At 40.5% G+C, this 13,785-nt stretch overlaps 1 protein-coding gene across 3 annotated transcripts in view; it reads right to left on the bottom strand.

Moving 5' to 3' along the window:
* LOC113010567 (polyamine-transporting ATPase 13A3-like) overlaps positions 1-13,785 on the bottom strand; it is a 28,862-nt gene that overhangs the window by 14,159 nt on the left and 918 nt on the right. For all 3 annotated transcript variants that reach the window (XM_026149684.2, XM_026149685.2, XM_026149683.2), the window contains exons 2-10: positions 10,456-10,525; positions 2,425-2,598; positions 2,112-2,291; positions 1,924-1,994; positions 1,098-1,181; positions 910-979; positions 684-818; positions 515-587; positions 275-406 (exon numbers count right to left, since the gene is read on the bottom strand). In XM_026149684.2, the coding sequence (XP_026005469.1) occupies positions 275-406; positions 515-587; positions 684-818; positions 910-979; positions 1,098-1,181; positions 1,924-1,994; positions 2,112-2,291; positions 2,425-2,598; positions 10,456-10,525 (989 nt within the window). The remainder of the gene's footprint in view (positions 1-274; positions 407-514; positions 588-683; positions 819-909; positions 980-1,097; positions 1,182-1,923; positions 1,995-2,111; positions 2,292-2,424; positions 2,599-10,455; positions 10,526-13,785) is intronic.

The following is a 13,785-nucleotide window of genomic DNA, read 5'->3' as shown; positions in this document are numbered from 1 at the left end:
CCTGTAAAATGACAAATGTGACCTAAGTTCTTCTGAACTGTGGACGGGCAAAGAACGCCTCGCCGTGGCATAAGCTAATCAGTCCTTCAGCTAGACGAGCTAAAAATCAAAGCCAGCTTAATCTTTGATATATTGTAGCAGTGACGGAAGTACCAGCTGCCTCTCACGAACAGTCATAAAGTGTAAAGAGATAAGTGACGAGAGATAACCACTGATTCCTGGAAGAACGGTAGTAACTTTTCTCCACGGCGAGCGCGGCGAAGAGCAGTCTCACCTGTCAGCATGCTCTCGTTCACAATGCAGGTTCCGTAGACGAGCACTGCGTCGCACGGCATTATCATCCCATTCGCTGGAATGGCGATGACATCGCCGGGCACGAGCTCCGTTGACATGGCCTGTTCAATATCTGTGGTCAAGATCATGAAAGAAGACTTTGGATACACACTGTCTCTGTAGCCAGTCACAAGGCAAAGCAGCTATTAGCTGTGTGTCATGATCAGAGATGAAAACATGCCTTTATTCCCTCTGCACACAGAAACACGAACCACGCTGTGGGCTGCCACCATGTCGTGCAGCATGACGTATTGCTGAAAGGAGAAGAAAAACAGCTCTTGAAAGGCACCAGAACACAACTGCGTTGAAAACGGGTGACCGAGAGCAGAGCCGTCTCAGGCATGACCCACCTTTTTAATGGTGTACAGTGAGGTAGCGATAGAAATGATGGACATTAAAACAATGGCTGAGGCATAATAATAATAATCTTCAAAGCTCCAGAGAATAATGCTGAAGAGCTGGAAGATGTAAAAAGGGTTCAAGACCTGAAAAAAAAAAAACATGCAAACAGGGGGAATTAGAAGAAATGATAGATGTGCTGTAAGAAAATATGTTATGCAAGAGCTTGAAACTCACCTCCTTTACCAGAAGCTTTAACAGAGAGGGCACTCTCACTGCAATCTCATTCTCCCCAAAAAACAGCCTCCTGATAAAGAAGAATCCAATTTGTCCATCATGAAAAATCCATCTGCTGCTTCTTCATTTTTTTTTTTAAATGAGCAAATAACTTAAGAAAACAGCCTGTAAGAAAGCCCAGCATGTACCTGTAGTCTTGTAATGTTTTAGAAAGCCCAGAGCTGTGCTCAGAGTGAAGGCTTGCACAGCTCACATTCACATCCTCCAGGCCTCTAGAAAATGAATACAATTCATGTCAACTGCAGCTGAGCAGAGCAACACACACACCGACCGGGCATAACATTATGAGCACTGACAGGTGAAGTGAATAACACTGATTATCTCTTCATCGTGGCAGCTGTGAGTGGGTGGGATGTATTAGGAAGCAAGTGAACATTTTGTCCTCAAAGGTGATGTGTTACAAGCTGGAAAATCTGGGAAGTGTGAAGATTTAAGAGTCTGACGAGGGCCAAATTGTGATGGCTGGGTAACTGAGTCAGAGCATCTCCAAAGCTGCAGCTATCGTGGGGCGTTCTCGGTCTGCAGGGGTCACTGCTTCATGTATGCAGGATGTGCAGGAGAAACAAGTCGGACCCATGGACACCCCACCTCCTAACTTACATGACCTAAAGGATCCATTGTTTGGTGGGGGCTGTTTTGGCAGCAAAAGGGGGACCAACACAATATTAGGCAGGTGGTCATAATGTTATGCCTTATCGGTGTGTATCTGATCATGCAGAACCTGGCAAAAACTATGCAATCAACAAAAAAAACTATTCTGTTACACCTCCTCACGCTTTTACGTTTAAAGCATATATAATATATATAGCATATATAATTTATATATATATAAATTTATATATTCATATAATTTAACTGAATTTGTAAAAAAAAAAAAAAAAAGCTGTAATACATGTAGCACATCAAATATTCTGAACACAAGACTACAGCACACATACTCAGTGGGATGCTTACTTGTATAATTCAAAGTTCTGCATCACATCATTCCAGTAGTATCGAGCGCTGTGGTGGACGAAATAGTGAACCTGAGAGGGGGAGAGGGGAGAATCCAAACACTTAGTCTGTGAAACAGATTTGTTTAAAATGGGTTAGTTAGAAAACTATCAAATGGTAACAGGAGACACGGCTTCATACTAAAGTACCTGAACCAGCTGCCTGTGAGAAAACTGTCCGTAGCAGTCTTCGTGTACAGCGCTGACACCAAGGTCTCCGTCTCCATTTGTTACCTGGCTTTCAGGCTGGGAAGCCAAACTGTCAAAGGGCTTCTTCCCAGGAGCCAACATCACATGCACTTTGGCTCGAAACCACTGTCTGAACTCATCCTGAGGTAACAATATAAAGCAGCACAGTTTTCCTGTTCGTGAGGCCACACCAAATTTATCAGACACAGTATGGAACAGTATGTGTGCCACAGAAATAAAATGCTTCATTTCAATATTAAACTACAGCACATACCGTTGTCCTGAGCAGCACTGTGTGTGCGTCCTTCAGCGTGGTGTGAGTACAGGTGCTCTTCACACCCCACTCAGGTAACCAGTAGAGGAGCAGCAGCAGGAGACCACCAGAGCAAATAACACCTGCGCCCACCAGGATCATCTTCCACAGACAGGGTCTGTAACCCGACACCTCCTGCACAGATACGCTAACATGTTAACATGGCTGCGTAGTTGTCTCTTGTCTGTAAAACACCTGGTAATATGCTGGATTCAAGGACTTATTTCAGCCACAGATTAATTAATAGACAAGTGATTCTCTAGTAAGTATTTCCCAAAGCAGGTGGATGGTGTGCACTGGAATGCATCAGGAATGGCATCCTTCTTGCAATCCACCCTTTTATCTGTGATTGGGACCGGCACAAGGAGCTCGCTAGCTTGTGACCCCCCCCCCTGAAGCTGGTGCCTCCCCCCAGTCTCAAACCAGGGATGGACGGACAAAACCTGCATTATTTCATCTAACTGAAACTGAATTTGAAATCAAAGATATTCAATGTGTAATAAATACTAAGAGAATTGGAAAAACATATTAGTGACTTATCCTAATCTGGAGTCTAACACCGATTTACATCTTATATGTTAATGCACAGCTAGCTAGAGGTGGGACTCAGTAGACAACCCACAATACAATATTACTGTGATTATTAACATTGTGTGACCTGCTGAGCACTGCAGTGACATATGTTGTTCAACTACAAATTATGTCCTCAAAGTTAAACTTTATCAGTATCTGTTTTGTTGCAATACGATAAAGTTATCTCACGTCAGTTATTTTTTGGCTGCAAAATGAGATCATCAAGCGTACCAACACTGTCCTTAAAACCTGCTTTAAATGTAAGACAGTCTGCTATCAGTCTGTGAATGAATGGTAATTACGTGCAATCTGTTTCTGATAATACACCAATTAACTGCGACAAATCATTGAAAAAAAAAAAAAAAAAAAAAAAAAAAAAACGAACATCAATGCTGTCTACATAAAAAGAAATTCACATTTAACAGTAATTCATACACTCAACAAAAATATAAACGCAACACCTTTGTTACTGCTCTCATTCCCCATGGGATGGACGTAGAGACCTAAAATTCATTCCAGATACACAATATAACCATCCCTCCCAAACAGTGGTCACAAATCAGTCCAAATGTGTGGTAGTGGGCACATCTGCTATATTGAGATAATCCATCCCACCTCACAGGTGTGCCACATCAGGATGCTGATCTGACATCATGAGTAGTGCACAGGTGTACCTCAGACTGCCCACAACAAAAGGCCACCCTGGAATGTGCAGTTTTGTCTCACAGCAAAATGCCACAGATGCCACAAGCAATGAGGGAGCGTGCAATTGGCATGCTGACAGCAGGAATGTCAACCAGATCTGTCGCCCGTGCATTGAATGTTCATTTCTCAACCATAAGCCGTCTCAGAGAATATGGCAGCACATCCAACCGGCCTCACAACCGCAGACCTCGTGTAACCACACCAGCCCAGGACCTCCACATCCAGGTTCACCTCCAAGATCGTCTGAGACCAGCCACCCAGACAGCTGCTGGAACAATTGGTTTGCACAACCAAACAATTTCTGCACAAACTGTCAGAAACCGTCTCAGGGACGCTCAACTGCATGCCCGTCGTCCTCATCGGGGTCTTGACCTGACTCCAGCTCGTCGCCGTAACAGACTTGTGTGGGCAAATGCTCACATTCGATGGCGTCCACAGGCCACAATTGACAATCTGATAGACTCCATGCGACGATGTGTTGCACTGCATGAGGCAAATGGTGGTCACACCAGATACTGACCGGTTCTGGGTCCCCAGACCCCCAATAGCGCAAAAAAACTGCACATTCCAGGGTGGCCTTTTGTTGTGGGCAGTCTGAGGTACACCTGTGCACTACTCATGATGTCAGATCAGCATCCTGATGTGGCACACCTGTGAGGTGGGATGGATTATCTCAATATAGCAGATGTGCCCACTACCACACATTTGGACTGATTTGTGACCACTGTTTGGGAGGGATGGTTATATTGTGTATCTGGAATGAATTTTAGGTCTCTACGTCCATCCCATGGGGAATGGGAGCAGTAACAAAGGTGTTGCGTTTATATTTTTGTTGAGTGTATTTAATTATCAGAGTTTAAGTTTGTAGTTTTTCCATCGTATTTTAATTAATTTAACAAAAAAAAAAATTTTTGGTGTCTATATCGATACAATATCGCAACACAAAATGCAGCTATGCTGTATCAATTACCCCCCACCCCATTACTAGTTACCTTTTTTAAGAAGGATGCATACTTAATTGCTCCCAGTATAAAGAAACTGTTGATACTACCGTAATCATAGGGGTGGGAAGTAACGAAGTACAAATACTTTTTAAGTGTACTTAAGTAGAAATTTCAGGTATCTATGGAAGCCCATTTCCGCAAGTAAAAAAAATAAAAAATAAATAAATAAATAAATAAATAAATAAATAAATAAATCCATAACTTGAAATTTTGAGTTATTTTTTAAAATTTCAACTTATTAACTCAAAATTTTGAGAAAAGTAACTCGAAATTTCAAGTTAGCTCTGCCAATCAGTAATCTATGTGAATGATGTCATTTCCTTGTTACCCGGAAGCTGAAACCTTCAGCTACAAATGCTACAGCTAAGCTACCAGTATTACATCCAGTCATGAATCCACAGATTGCTGAGTATTTTCAGCGTGGCTTCAAAAATGATGAAATCCTTGTGTTATTAGCTGAATCACATGGCGTTACTATCAGCAAACGTACTCGCGAAAGAGCCAATTTGTTGCGATCCGGTTATAGTGCGCGTTACTCTGCGCCATATGCTTCCAGGTAACAAGAAAGTGACCTCATTCACCTAGATTACTGATTGGCAGAGCTAACACGAAATTTCGAGAAAATAACTCGAAATTTTGACCTATGGATACTTGTTTTTTTTGGGGGGGGGGTTTAGTGGCGGAAACGGGCTTCCATAGGTATCTGTACTTTACTTGAGGTTTTTTTTTTTTTTTTAAACAACTTTTTATTTTTACGCTCTACGTTTTTAAACAAATATCTGTACTTTCTAATCCTTATATTTTCAAAACAGACTCATTACCTTAGGTTTAAGGCATTTGAGGAGAGTTATTATTTCATGACTTTCAGATATCAAACCGACTTGAGCCTAAACAGTAACACATGAAAGGCCATCCTGTTCCAGTACTATTCGGCAAGTGATGTGCCATAAAAAGAGATTAAAGATGTAAAAAAAACTGCCTGGTAAAGTTAAAGGGATTAAAGTGAGGCGTGTTTTCTTTTTTTTTGGTACAGTACCAGAATGACTGCAGGTGTCCAGAAGTTGCAGTACTTCAGCATCTAGCTAGCCCCACGAAAGATGAGCGAGCATAAAGGCAGTAATGTTTTGTAAATGGCAGCTAATTTCAAATACAGCATTTCTATCAGCAAACACACAAACAGTTTGTGTGCAGTTTATCTGCTAACTAAAGGTCGAGCTGCTGGTTTTCACAAGGAGAGAAAAGAAAGAGAGCCAACTTCACTCAGAGATGGAGAAAGATGACAAAGACAGGAAAGGAAGAGAGGTTAGATTTAAAGGTAAGGATGGCTCATTGGTGTTTGACTAACTGGAAATGTAAATCTTACATGTAAGTCCCCTTTTTTTTTTAAATCAGATACTGGGTCTGTACATGTCACATTATGATGTTTTGCAGCAGGTTGCACAATATGAAAAACAAACTGAGGTAGACTAACTGTGCTATTTAAAGGATACACGAAAATCCTCTGCAAGTTAGCACAGGATAAACAGGTTTGTTTGCTGCACTGTGATGAGTTTAAAGTAAAGAACAGTGTGTGACCGGTGCACAGTGGCTAAGGTTTCATGGTCAGAGTTAGGTTACATGAAGGGTGGCAGAGATGATGATGCTGAGATCCATTCACTGAATTCACCTTCATACCAACTTTATAGTGTCTAATATAAAGACAGCATAAACTGTGTACTGTATCGAGGATGGAAATCAGTAACATCTGCTGACATCTGGTTGAATAAAGTTGTGTATTTTGAATTTATTGTGGTTAAATTCATATTCTATTAAACAGATTCAGGCTGACTACAATTAGAACTACAAAAATTTGCATTTCCTGCGAAAATGCTGTGTGGATGCCTTAATGCTGAAAAAAAGCTGAAAAGGTTGAAAAGTTGCAAAAAGTTGCATGGCGGTGAAGAAACTGAAAATTCTGCTGAAAACAGGTGAAGAAGCAGAAATGTTTTGCTGAAAAGTGGTGAAAATCAAAAAATTCTACTGAAAGGGGTAAAGACGGAGAAATTTTTTCTGAAAAGTGTTGAAATTTTTTTTTTGCCGTGAGCAGGATTCGAACCTGGCCCTTCTGGTCTCACGGCAGCTACTCAGCTCACTGAGCCAAACTCATTCTCACAAAGAAGAGGTGGAGAGACTGACAATTCTGCTGAAATGAGCAGAAGCTGCTGAGATTTGTGCTGATAAGAGGTGAAAAGGCTAAAAATTTTGCTGAAAAGAGTTTAATGAGCAGAATTTCTGCAGAAAAGATGGAAAGAAGCAGAACGTTGCGCTGAAAAGAGGTGAATGAGCAGAATTTCTGCTGAAAAGTGTTAAAAAAAAAAGTTTAACTGTTAACTGAAAGAAATGTTGCCATAAGCGGGATTTGAACCCGGGCCTCGCAGTCTGAGAACGGCTGCTCATCTCACTGAGCTAAAACACAGCTCAAACCGGCAAGGAAAATCAGTGACCACACTGATAATGTGGAAGAAATGGGCAAAAAATAAAAATTAAACTGAAAACTTTGCATGAAACAGCTGGCAGAAAGGTTCTTCAAAGAGCTACTTTCTTACTCCGAGTACATTTCAGAGCCTGTACTTTTTCACTTATACTTGAGTAAAGAAGTTGAATCAGTACTTCAACTTTTACTAGAGTATTTTTAAACAGTATCTGTACTTCTACTTAAATACAAAATCTCTGTACTTTTGCCACCTCTGCTAATCACTACATTCCTTTTGCATTACTCGCACTCTCACATAATTACCAGTTAACAACATAAGCTTTAGTTTCCAGTAGAGATGGACCGATCCGATATTATGTATCGGTATCGGTCCGATACTGACCTAAATTACTGGATCGGATATCGGAGAAAAATAAAAAATGTAATCCGATCCATTAAATATCACGAAAGCACCTCACAAAACTTGCAACACGCTGTAACTCACCTCAGAACGTTAGCACGTCGGAGCAGTATGCATCACGTGATAGAGCGGCTGTGGCATGCGGGACCTGTCGGTGGTCTGGATAGCATTTGGAGCTTCGCTAGCAACCCGGCATTTCATCTCCGACAAAGTTATCCCCGAGAGAAGTAAAGCAAGTGTGTAAGTCCATCTCTGAATGTTTGTAAAGCATTCCTGCGTTAAGCTTAACAAGCGATATATGGAGCGACTGCCTCTTCTCGCTGCTACTTCAATCATGAAACTGCTTAACTATCAGCTGATCGGCTTTTCTGTCGCGAGTTCGTCTCTCTTGTTTGCTTTTGGCCCACTTTGCACCAGAAAGAGGAAACCAGCGGCTGAACAACAGCAGCACGTTTAAGCTTGATCAGCTGTTGTTAGAATGTATTTAATATTACTTTCTACTCCAGGATCTTTTTCTACGTAGCTGACGCTGGTAACTGTGCAGGGGCGCATCTAGCAAAGTTTAGCCAGGGGGGCCGATAGGGCATTAACAGGGAAAAGGGGGCACAAAGACATACTTTTCTTTCTTATTCTCATTTAAAATGTCGAGCTTTTAATTATTTAATATTTATCTGAATCTTACACCCAAAGTTTTAATCTGATGTAAAATGTATAGAAGTCCATTATTGTATATAGTAACTGTTAAGTCTAATATACCCTAGTAAGCTATAGTACTTTTTCCTTTGGGAAGGTACCATCTGTGCAGTCTGCAATTTTGTTGAAGAAAGATGTTGAATCTATTTAATATTTCTTGAAAAAGAATTGATTTCTGTGCATTTTTTTTTCACACTGCATCAAATTAAGGTTGATTATGTCGATTAAGCATCATGAGGTGGAGCGTGAGGGGTGGTTCCTTATTTTTTATTTATTTATTTTTGTTGTTGCTGGGAGTTGGAACCCTATTAGTTAGGTTGCTTAATATTTATGCTAAGTACTCTTTAAAATACCAGAATAGGGAGGATGGTGTAGGTTTAAGTTTATTAGATTGATCAGTATTGCTGAACTATGAAATTTTTTTTTTTTTTTGCATACAGGTTTAACAGAATAGCTTTAGTGTAGTTGTTGTTTTAAACTTGAGTATGAACTTGCAGCAAGATATTTAAAAAACAGTTTTGTTGATTAAAAAACACTATATTGGATTCATATCGGTATCGGCAGATATCCAAACTTATGATATCGGTATCGGTCATAAAAAAAGTGGTATCGTGCCATCTCTAGTTTCCAGTCACACACACACACACACACACACACACACACACACACACACACACACACACACGCGCACGATCCTTGAACACAAAGCAATAATGTAAACCAGCCCAAAGAATCTTGAAAGCGATCACTATGGTGATTCTACCTCAGAAACACGTACAGGTAGGAATGGATGCTACATTTATATTTCAAAAATAGCGATAATCACTGCTTTTGTTACCTGTTGAGGTTCAGGCGGCTGCTGGTTTTGGCGTAGGCAAACATTCAGCGTTAACACTCTGGGTTCTTAGCTAGCTCTGTGTTAGCATGCTGTCTAATGTTTGCAAGGAGCTGATGATGTCAGTATAATGCGACTGTTTCTGCATCGTGTTCTTGTTCCCTCATGCAAAGAAAAAAGGTAATGCCCAAATTTCCACTCTTTAAATGTTGTACACCACTCCGGTTTTCCAGCTCTCTGCACATTAACTGAAATCAGCTGACTGTAGCCCAGCAGACAAAAATGATACACAAAATATGCCGTTTTAGTTCTACCTGCCTGACGTGCAGATAACTGGAGAGCCTTTGTAATTTAAGTACCGGCATAATTGCAACTTTAATACAGTAATCACATTGCATTCAGTTAGTGCATTACCAAAAAACATGTTACTTTGTAGCGAGTTACAACTATCAGTATATTGGATTAATGCAATGGCCTGCCAAATAATACTGTCTGCTTAGTGGTTCAGACCATCCAAGTATTTATTGGTCTGTTACTGAACGCCAGTTAGCCATGTCCATGTGTTACAGGAAAAATGATTCTATGTTTCTTTACCTTCTTTTAAATGTGCAAGCATGCCCTTTTGTCTATGGTTAGATTAGTTTAGAATTATCTTTTTAGACTTTCTCAGCAAAGACATACTGTTTTGGGACATATTGTTTTAGATTGTTTTATCTGTCACAGCTTTCTCCCAGCTCTCTGCTGACGAGACTAGCGCCACATATGGAGTTGTTTATTTTATCTGTTTTGTATTTTCTTATCCTGTTCTCACTGTCTTTCCTATAAAAAGTGCCCAGCCTCTGTACACGTGTGAGTTGTTCTTAGCAGCTCACCCGTGTACACGTTTGATAAAGAAAGTAACTTTGTCTCATTGTGTCTTTATTTCTCCTGGGTTTTTTACAGAGTTTTCCCCCAACACCATGCGTTTTGCCCATAGTTTATGGCTTCCTAGTGTTAGGTGATAACTTAGCTCTCCACCCACATGTCTAAATATTATAACTTCTGGATCTAGTAAACCAACGGGCCAACAGTAACACAGTTGAGGCTTTAACACGCCAAGTCCACAGACCATTGGCTGATGTCCATCTGTAGTAAACACAACCTGCTTCCTTCAGAACAACAACAACAACAAAAAACAAAAAACAGTTGTACCCATCTGACTGAAACTCACTCTTCTTTTACACAATACTTACACACACTGGTGCATTTACATGCCAAAAGTAGATGATATGAGAAAACCAAAAAGTGAAATAACTGAAATGATACTCACCATCTCATCCTCCAGGCCTGGGCTGATGAGCTTCACCTCGTTCGCCTTCATTTTCTCAGAAGTCCCGAAACTACGAAGAAATGCAAAAAAGTATAACTTGTCACCACTGTATACCCCGCAGGTGTGTCATCACTAGTGGAAGCTCTTCAGCTATCAAGGATCTCTTCAACTCTGTGTAGTCGATAAAGGTCCTTCAATAGCAGTCAAGGGCATAAAATGACTTCATTTTATAGTCTCTCAAGAGATAGCAACCTAAACTAATAATGAAGTCAGCCATTTATTATTTATTAATTTTTTCCTATTTGGCTTTTCATCATTGGAGATGAAAATAAAGTTAGATACAAGTCAAACAACATCACGACAAGGACAAAAATCTTATCCGTGAGATAACCGATGAGGTGTCTGTGTGGAAGAAAGATCTGTCACCGAACCCGCCTGAACTGAAAAATGCTCCAACGTAGGGCTGGGCGATATGACCCAAAATTCATATCTCGATATTTTTTAGCTGGATGGCGATATAAGATATATATCTCGATTTTTTTTTAAGCCATAAAGTAAGAACAAAAAGAGAGTTCTTAGTCAAAGCTGTGTCCCAGATGTCACACAGGCACTTTTATTAACATACAGCACAGATGTACATGAAAAATTACTCAAAATTAAATTATGAGCATTCATTAAATAATAATGCTCCATAAATAAAAGAAAACAAGGTTGTTTTTGTGCTAAACAAAGAGCTCACAATTGTGCAGTCAAAATGTAAACTAAAAGACGCTGAGCGTAATAACAAAGACAGACAGATTTCACAGCTGCTCTGTTCCCAAGTTTTACTGTGTGACTGATAGCCTGGAGTTTGAAATCCGCTTCATAACCACGTCTCTTACAGGTGCCATTTATGGTCCTTATCCACACACAATACGGTAATATTACGTTGATGCACAGTACGTATCACTCCGCGAAGCTCCTCGGTAGCCGTAATGCGCCGACAATCTATCAAGCGGTGCAGCTCCGTAGCTGACCAAAGTCGTACTCAAACATTTTTGACAGATTGCTGAGCGCCGTGTACCACATAAAATCAGTTCGCGGCCATCAAGCACAACCAGAATTCATACATAAGGCGCGCTATCAACTTTTGAGAGAATGAAAGGATTTTAGGGTTAGCGCTGTTAGCTCGTTAGCATGTTTAGCTCGTTAGCACGTTGACGCCGTCCAGCCCCACGCATGGGGCGATGCGCAGTAACTCGTTAACGGAGATTTGCCGTGTCCGTCTTGTCGCTGCCTGCTTGTGAAGCGATGGGGGAGGAGGGGGAGTTGTCTTCAGTGAAGGCGAGGCGGAGTAACGTTGCGTAGAGACAAAAGTGGACGAAAGAGAGGCAAACTTGCGGCTCCACAACTATAATTATAACGTAACATAGACTATATCGATATAAAGGATATTGTCACATCTTATATCTCGTATAAAAATATATCGATATGTTTTAAAAACTCGATATATCGCCCAGCTCTACTCCAACGTATTCCAAGCCTCTTGTGATTCTTCTGCAAACATCTACCTTCATTAAGTCCTGACAGTTCATTCTTAATGTTGCCGATTTTCAAGTTTGCCGGAACAGTATTGTTGATGCACTCAATATGACTCGAAGCACTTTATACACTTGCTTTATTTATCTATCAAATCAATAATCAGGAATGTAATAAAAACAGACAGTGTGTAATCTGCACATCATAATCCTACTCACTCTGCATGACCCCAGTCCAAACACATCTGTTAATTACTTATAATAAATATAAGAATAGTATTAAGCAACAATCAGTGCATGATAGGCCGCAATATACACAGAAACCTTTGCACTATTGTTAAGTTCAAAAACAGTCACAGCTGCAGTTTTGTGTGCGTCATCCGCCTGACCTGGCCCATCAAGAGCTCCATGTCTGTAATACAGTACTTAATATTTAAAATGTACTTTTTCATTTAGCACTCTTTGCAATTTTGATTTAAAGGTTTAACATTAAAGTGCATTTTTTATTCCACGGAAAATTTTAATTAAAAAAAAAAAAAAAAAAAAGGAAAACAAATAGACCTCAGCTTTGATCAGCTCTGATCAGATGCATCTCAAAAACTCACAATATCTTTGGAAAAATTCAAAGTTTTCTCTCAGTTATTTAAGAAAGTGAAATTGTTACGTATTCTAGACTCGCTATACAGAAACTGCAATGTGATAACTCAGAGTTTACAGCTCAAAGAATTATTGAATGAAAAGTATTCAAAGATTTCATTTGGGGTTTGGGTGAATTATTATTTAAACAGTGTAAATACTGTGTACCTCTTGGTCTAATTCAGTACACGCAACCACAATCATGGGGAAGCCGGCTGACTTCACAGTTGCCCAGATGATGATCATCGACATCCTCCACGAGCAGGGTGAACCACAGGAGGTCACAGCTGAAAAGGCTGGCTGTTCTCAGAGTGCGGTATAGAAGCACATCAACAGAAAGCTGACTGGAAGGGAAAAGGCGCACAAGCACCTTCAGCCTTAAGGTGACTGTGAAGAAAAGTTAATTCAAGAACTTGGGAGAGCTTCAAGAGGAGTGAACTTAGACTGGTGTCTGCATCTACAGCCACCGGGAACAGAGGTCCTCAGGAAAGGAGCGACGAGAGTCATAATAGGAAGCCACACCTGAACCAGGGATTCAGAAATGTCTTACCTGAGCTAACGAGAAAACGAACTGCTCAGCGGTCCAAAATCCTCTTTTAAAACAGAAATAAATTTGGCATAGAGTCTGGATGAAGAGCAGAGAGGCAAAGAACCCGAGGTGTTTGTAATCCAGTGTAAAGTTTCTGCAGTCTGTGATCTGCTGGCATCGGTGGTGGTTGGTCCACTTTATTTTTTATCAGATTCAAGGTCAACACAGCCATCTACTATTAGAGCTTGATTGGCCAGCCAACTCACCTGATTCAAACACCACAAAGAATCTATAGAAGAAGGTGAGACAACCCAAAAACAAGGGGAGCTGGAGCCCACTATCAAAGCAACCTGGGCTTCAGTAACACCTCAGCACTGCCACAGACTGAACTCACACATGCACAAATTCATGGTAAAGGAGCAGAAACCAAGTAGAGTGCATAAATGAAGATGATAAGAGATGAGATTGGTCTCTTCCAGATTTGATAAGGATAGAAATCATAAACTACACCCTTCATAGTTATCAGATCTGATATGAGACAATATCTTTTAGCTAAAGTTGTTAATTCCTCCAGTGGAGCTTGTGGACAACCAGCAGATGTGCATAAAAGCAGTTCTGTCCAAACACCTTACCAACAGCCTTTATATT

Source organism: Astatotilapia calliptera, chromosome 18 (genome assembly GCF_964374335.1).
Source record: "Astatotilapia calliptera chromosome 18, fAstCal68.1, whole genome shotgun sequence".
NCBI lineage: Eukaryota > Metazoa > Chordata > Actinopteri > Cichliformes > Cichlidae > Astatotilapia > Astatotilapia calliptera.
Note: the sequence above shows the minus strand (reverse complement) of the source record. Positions and strands in the feature narration are given on the sequence as shown.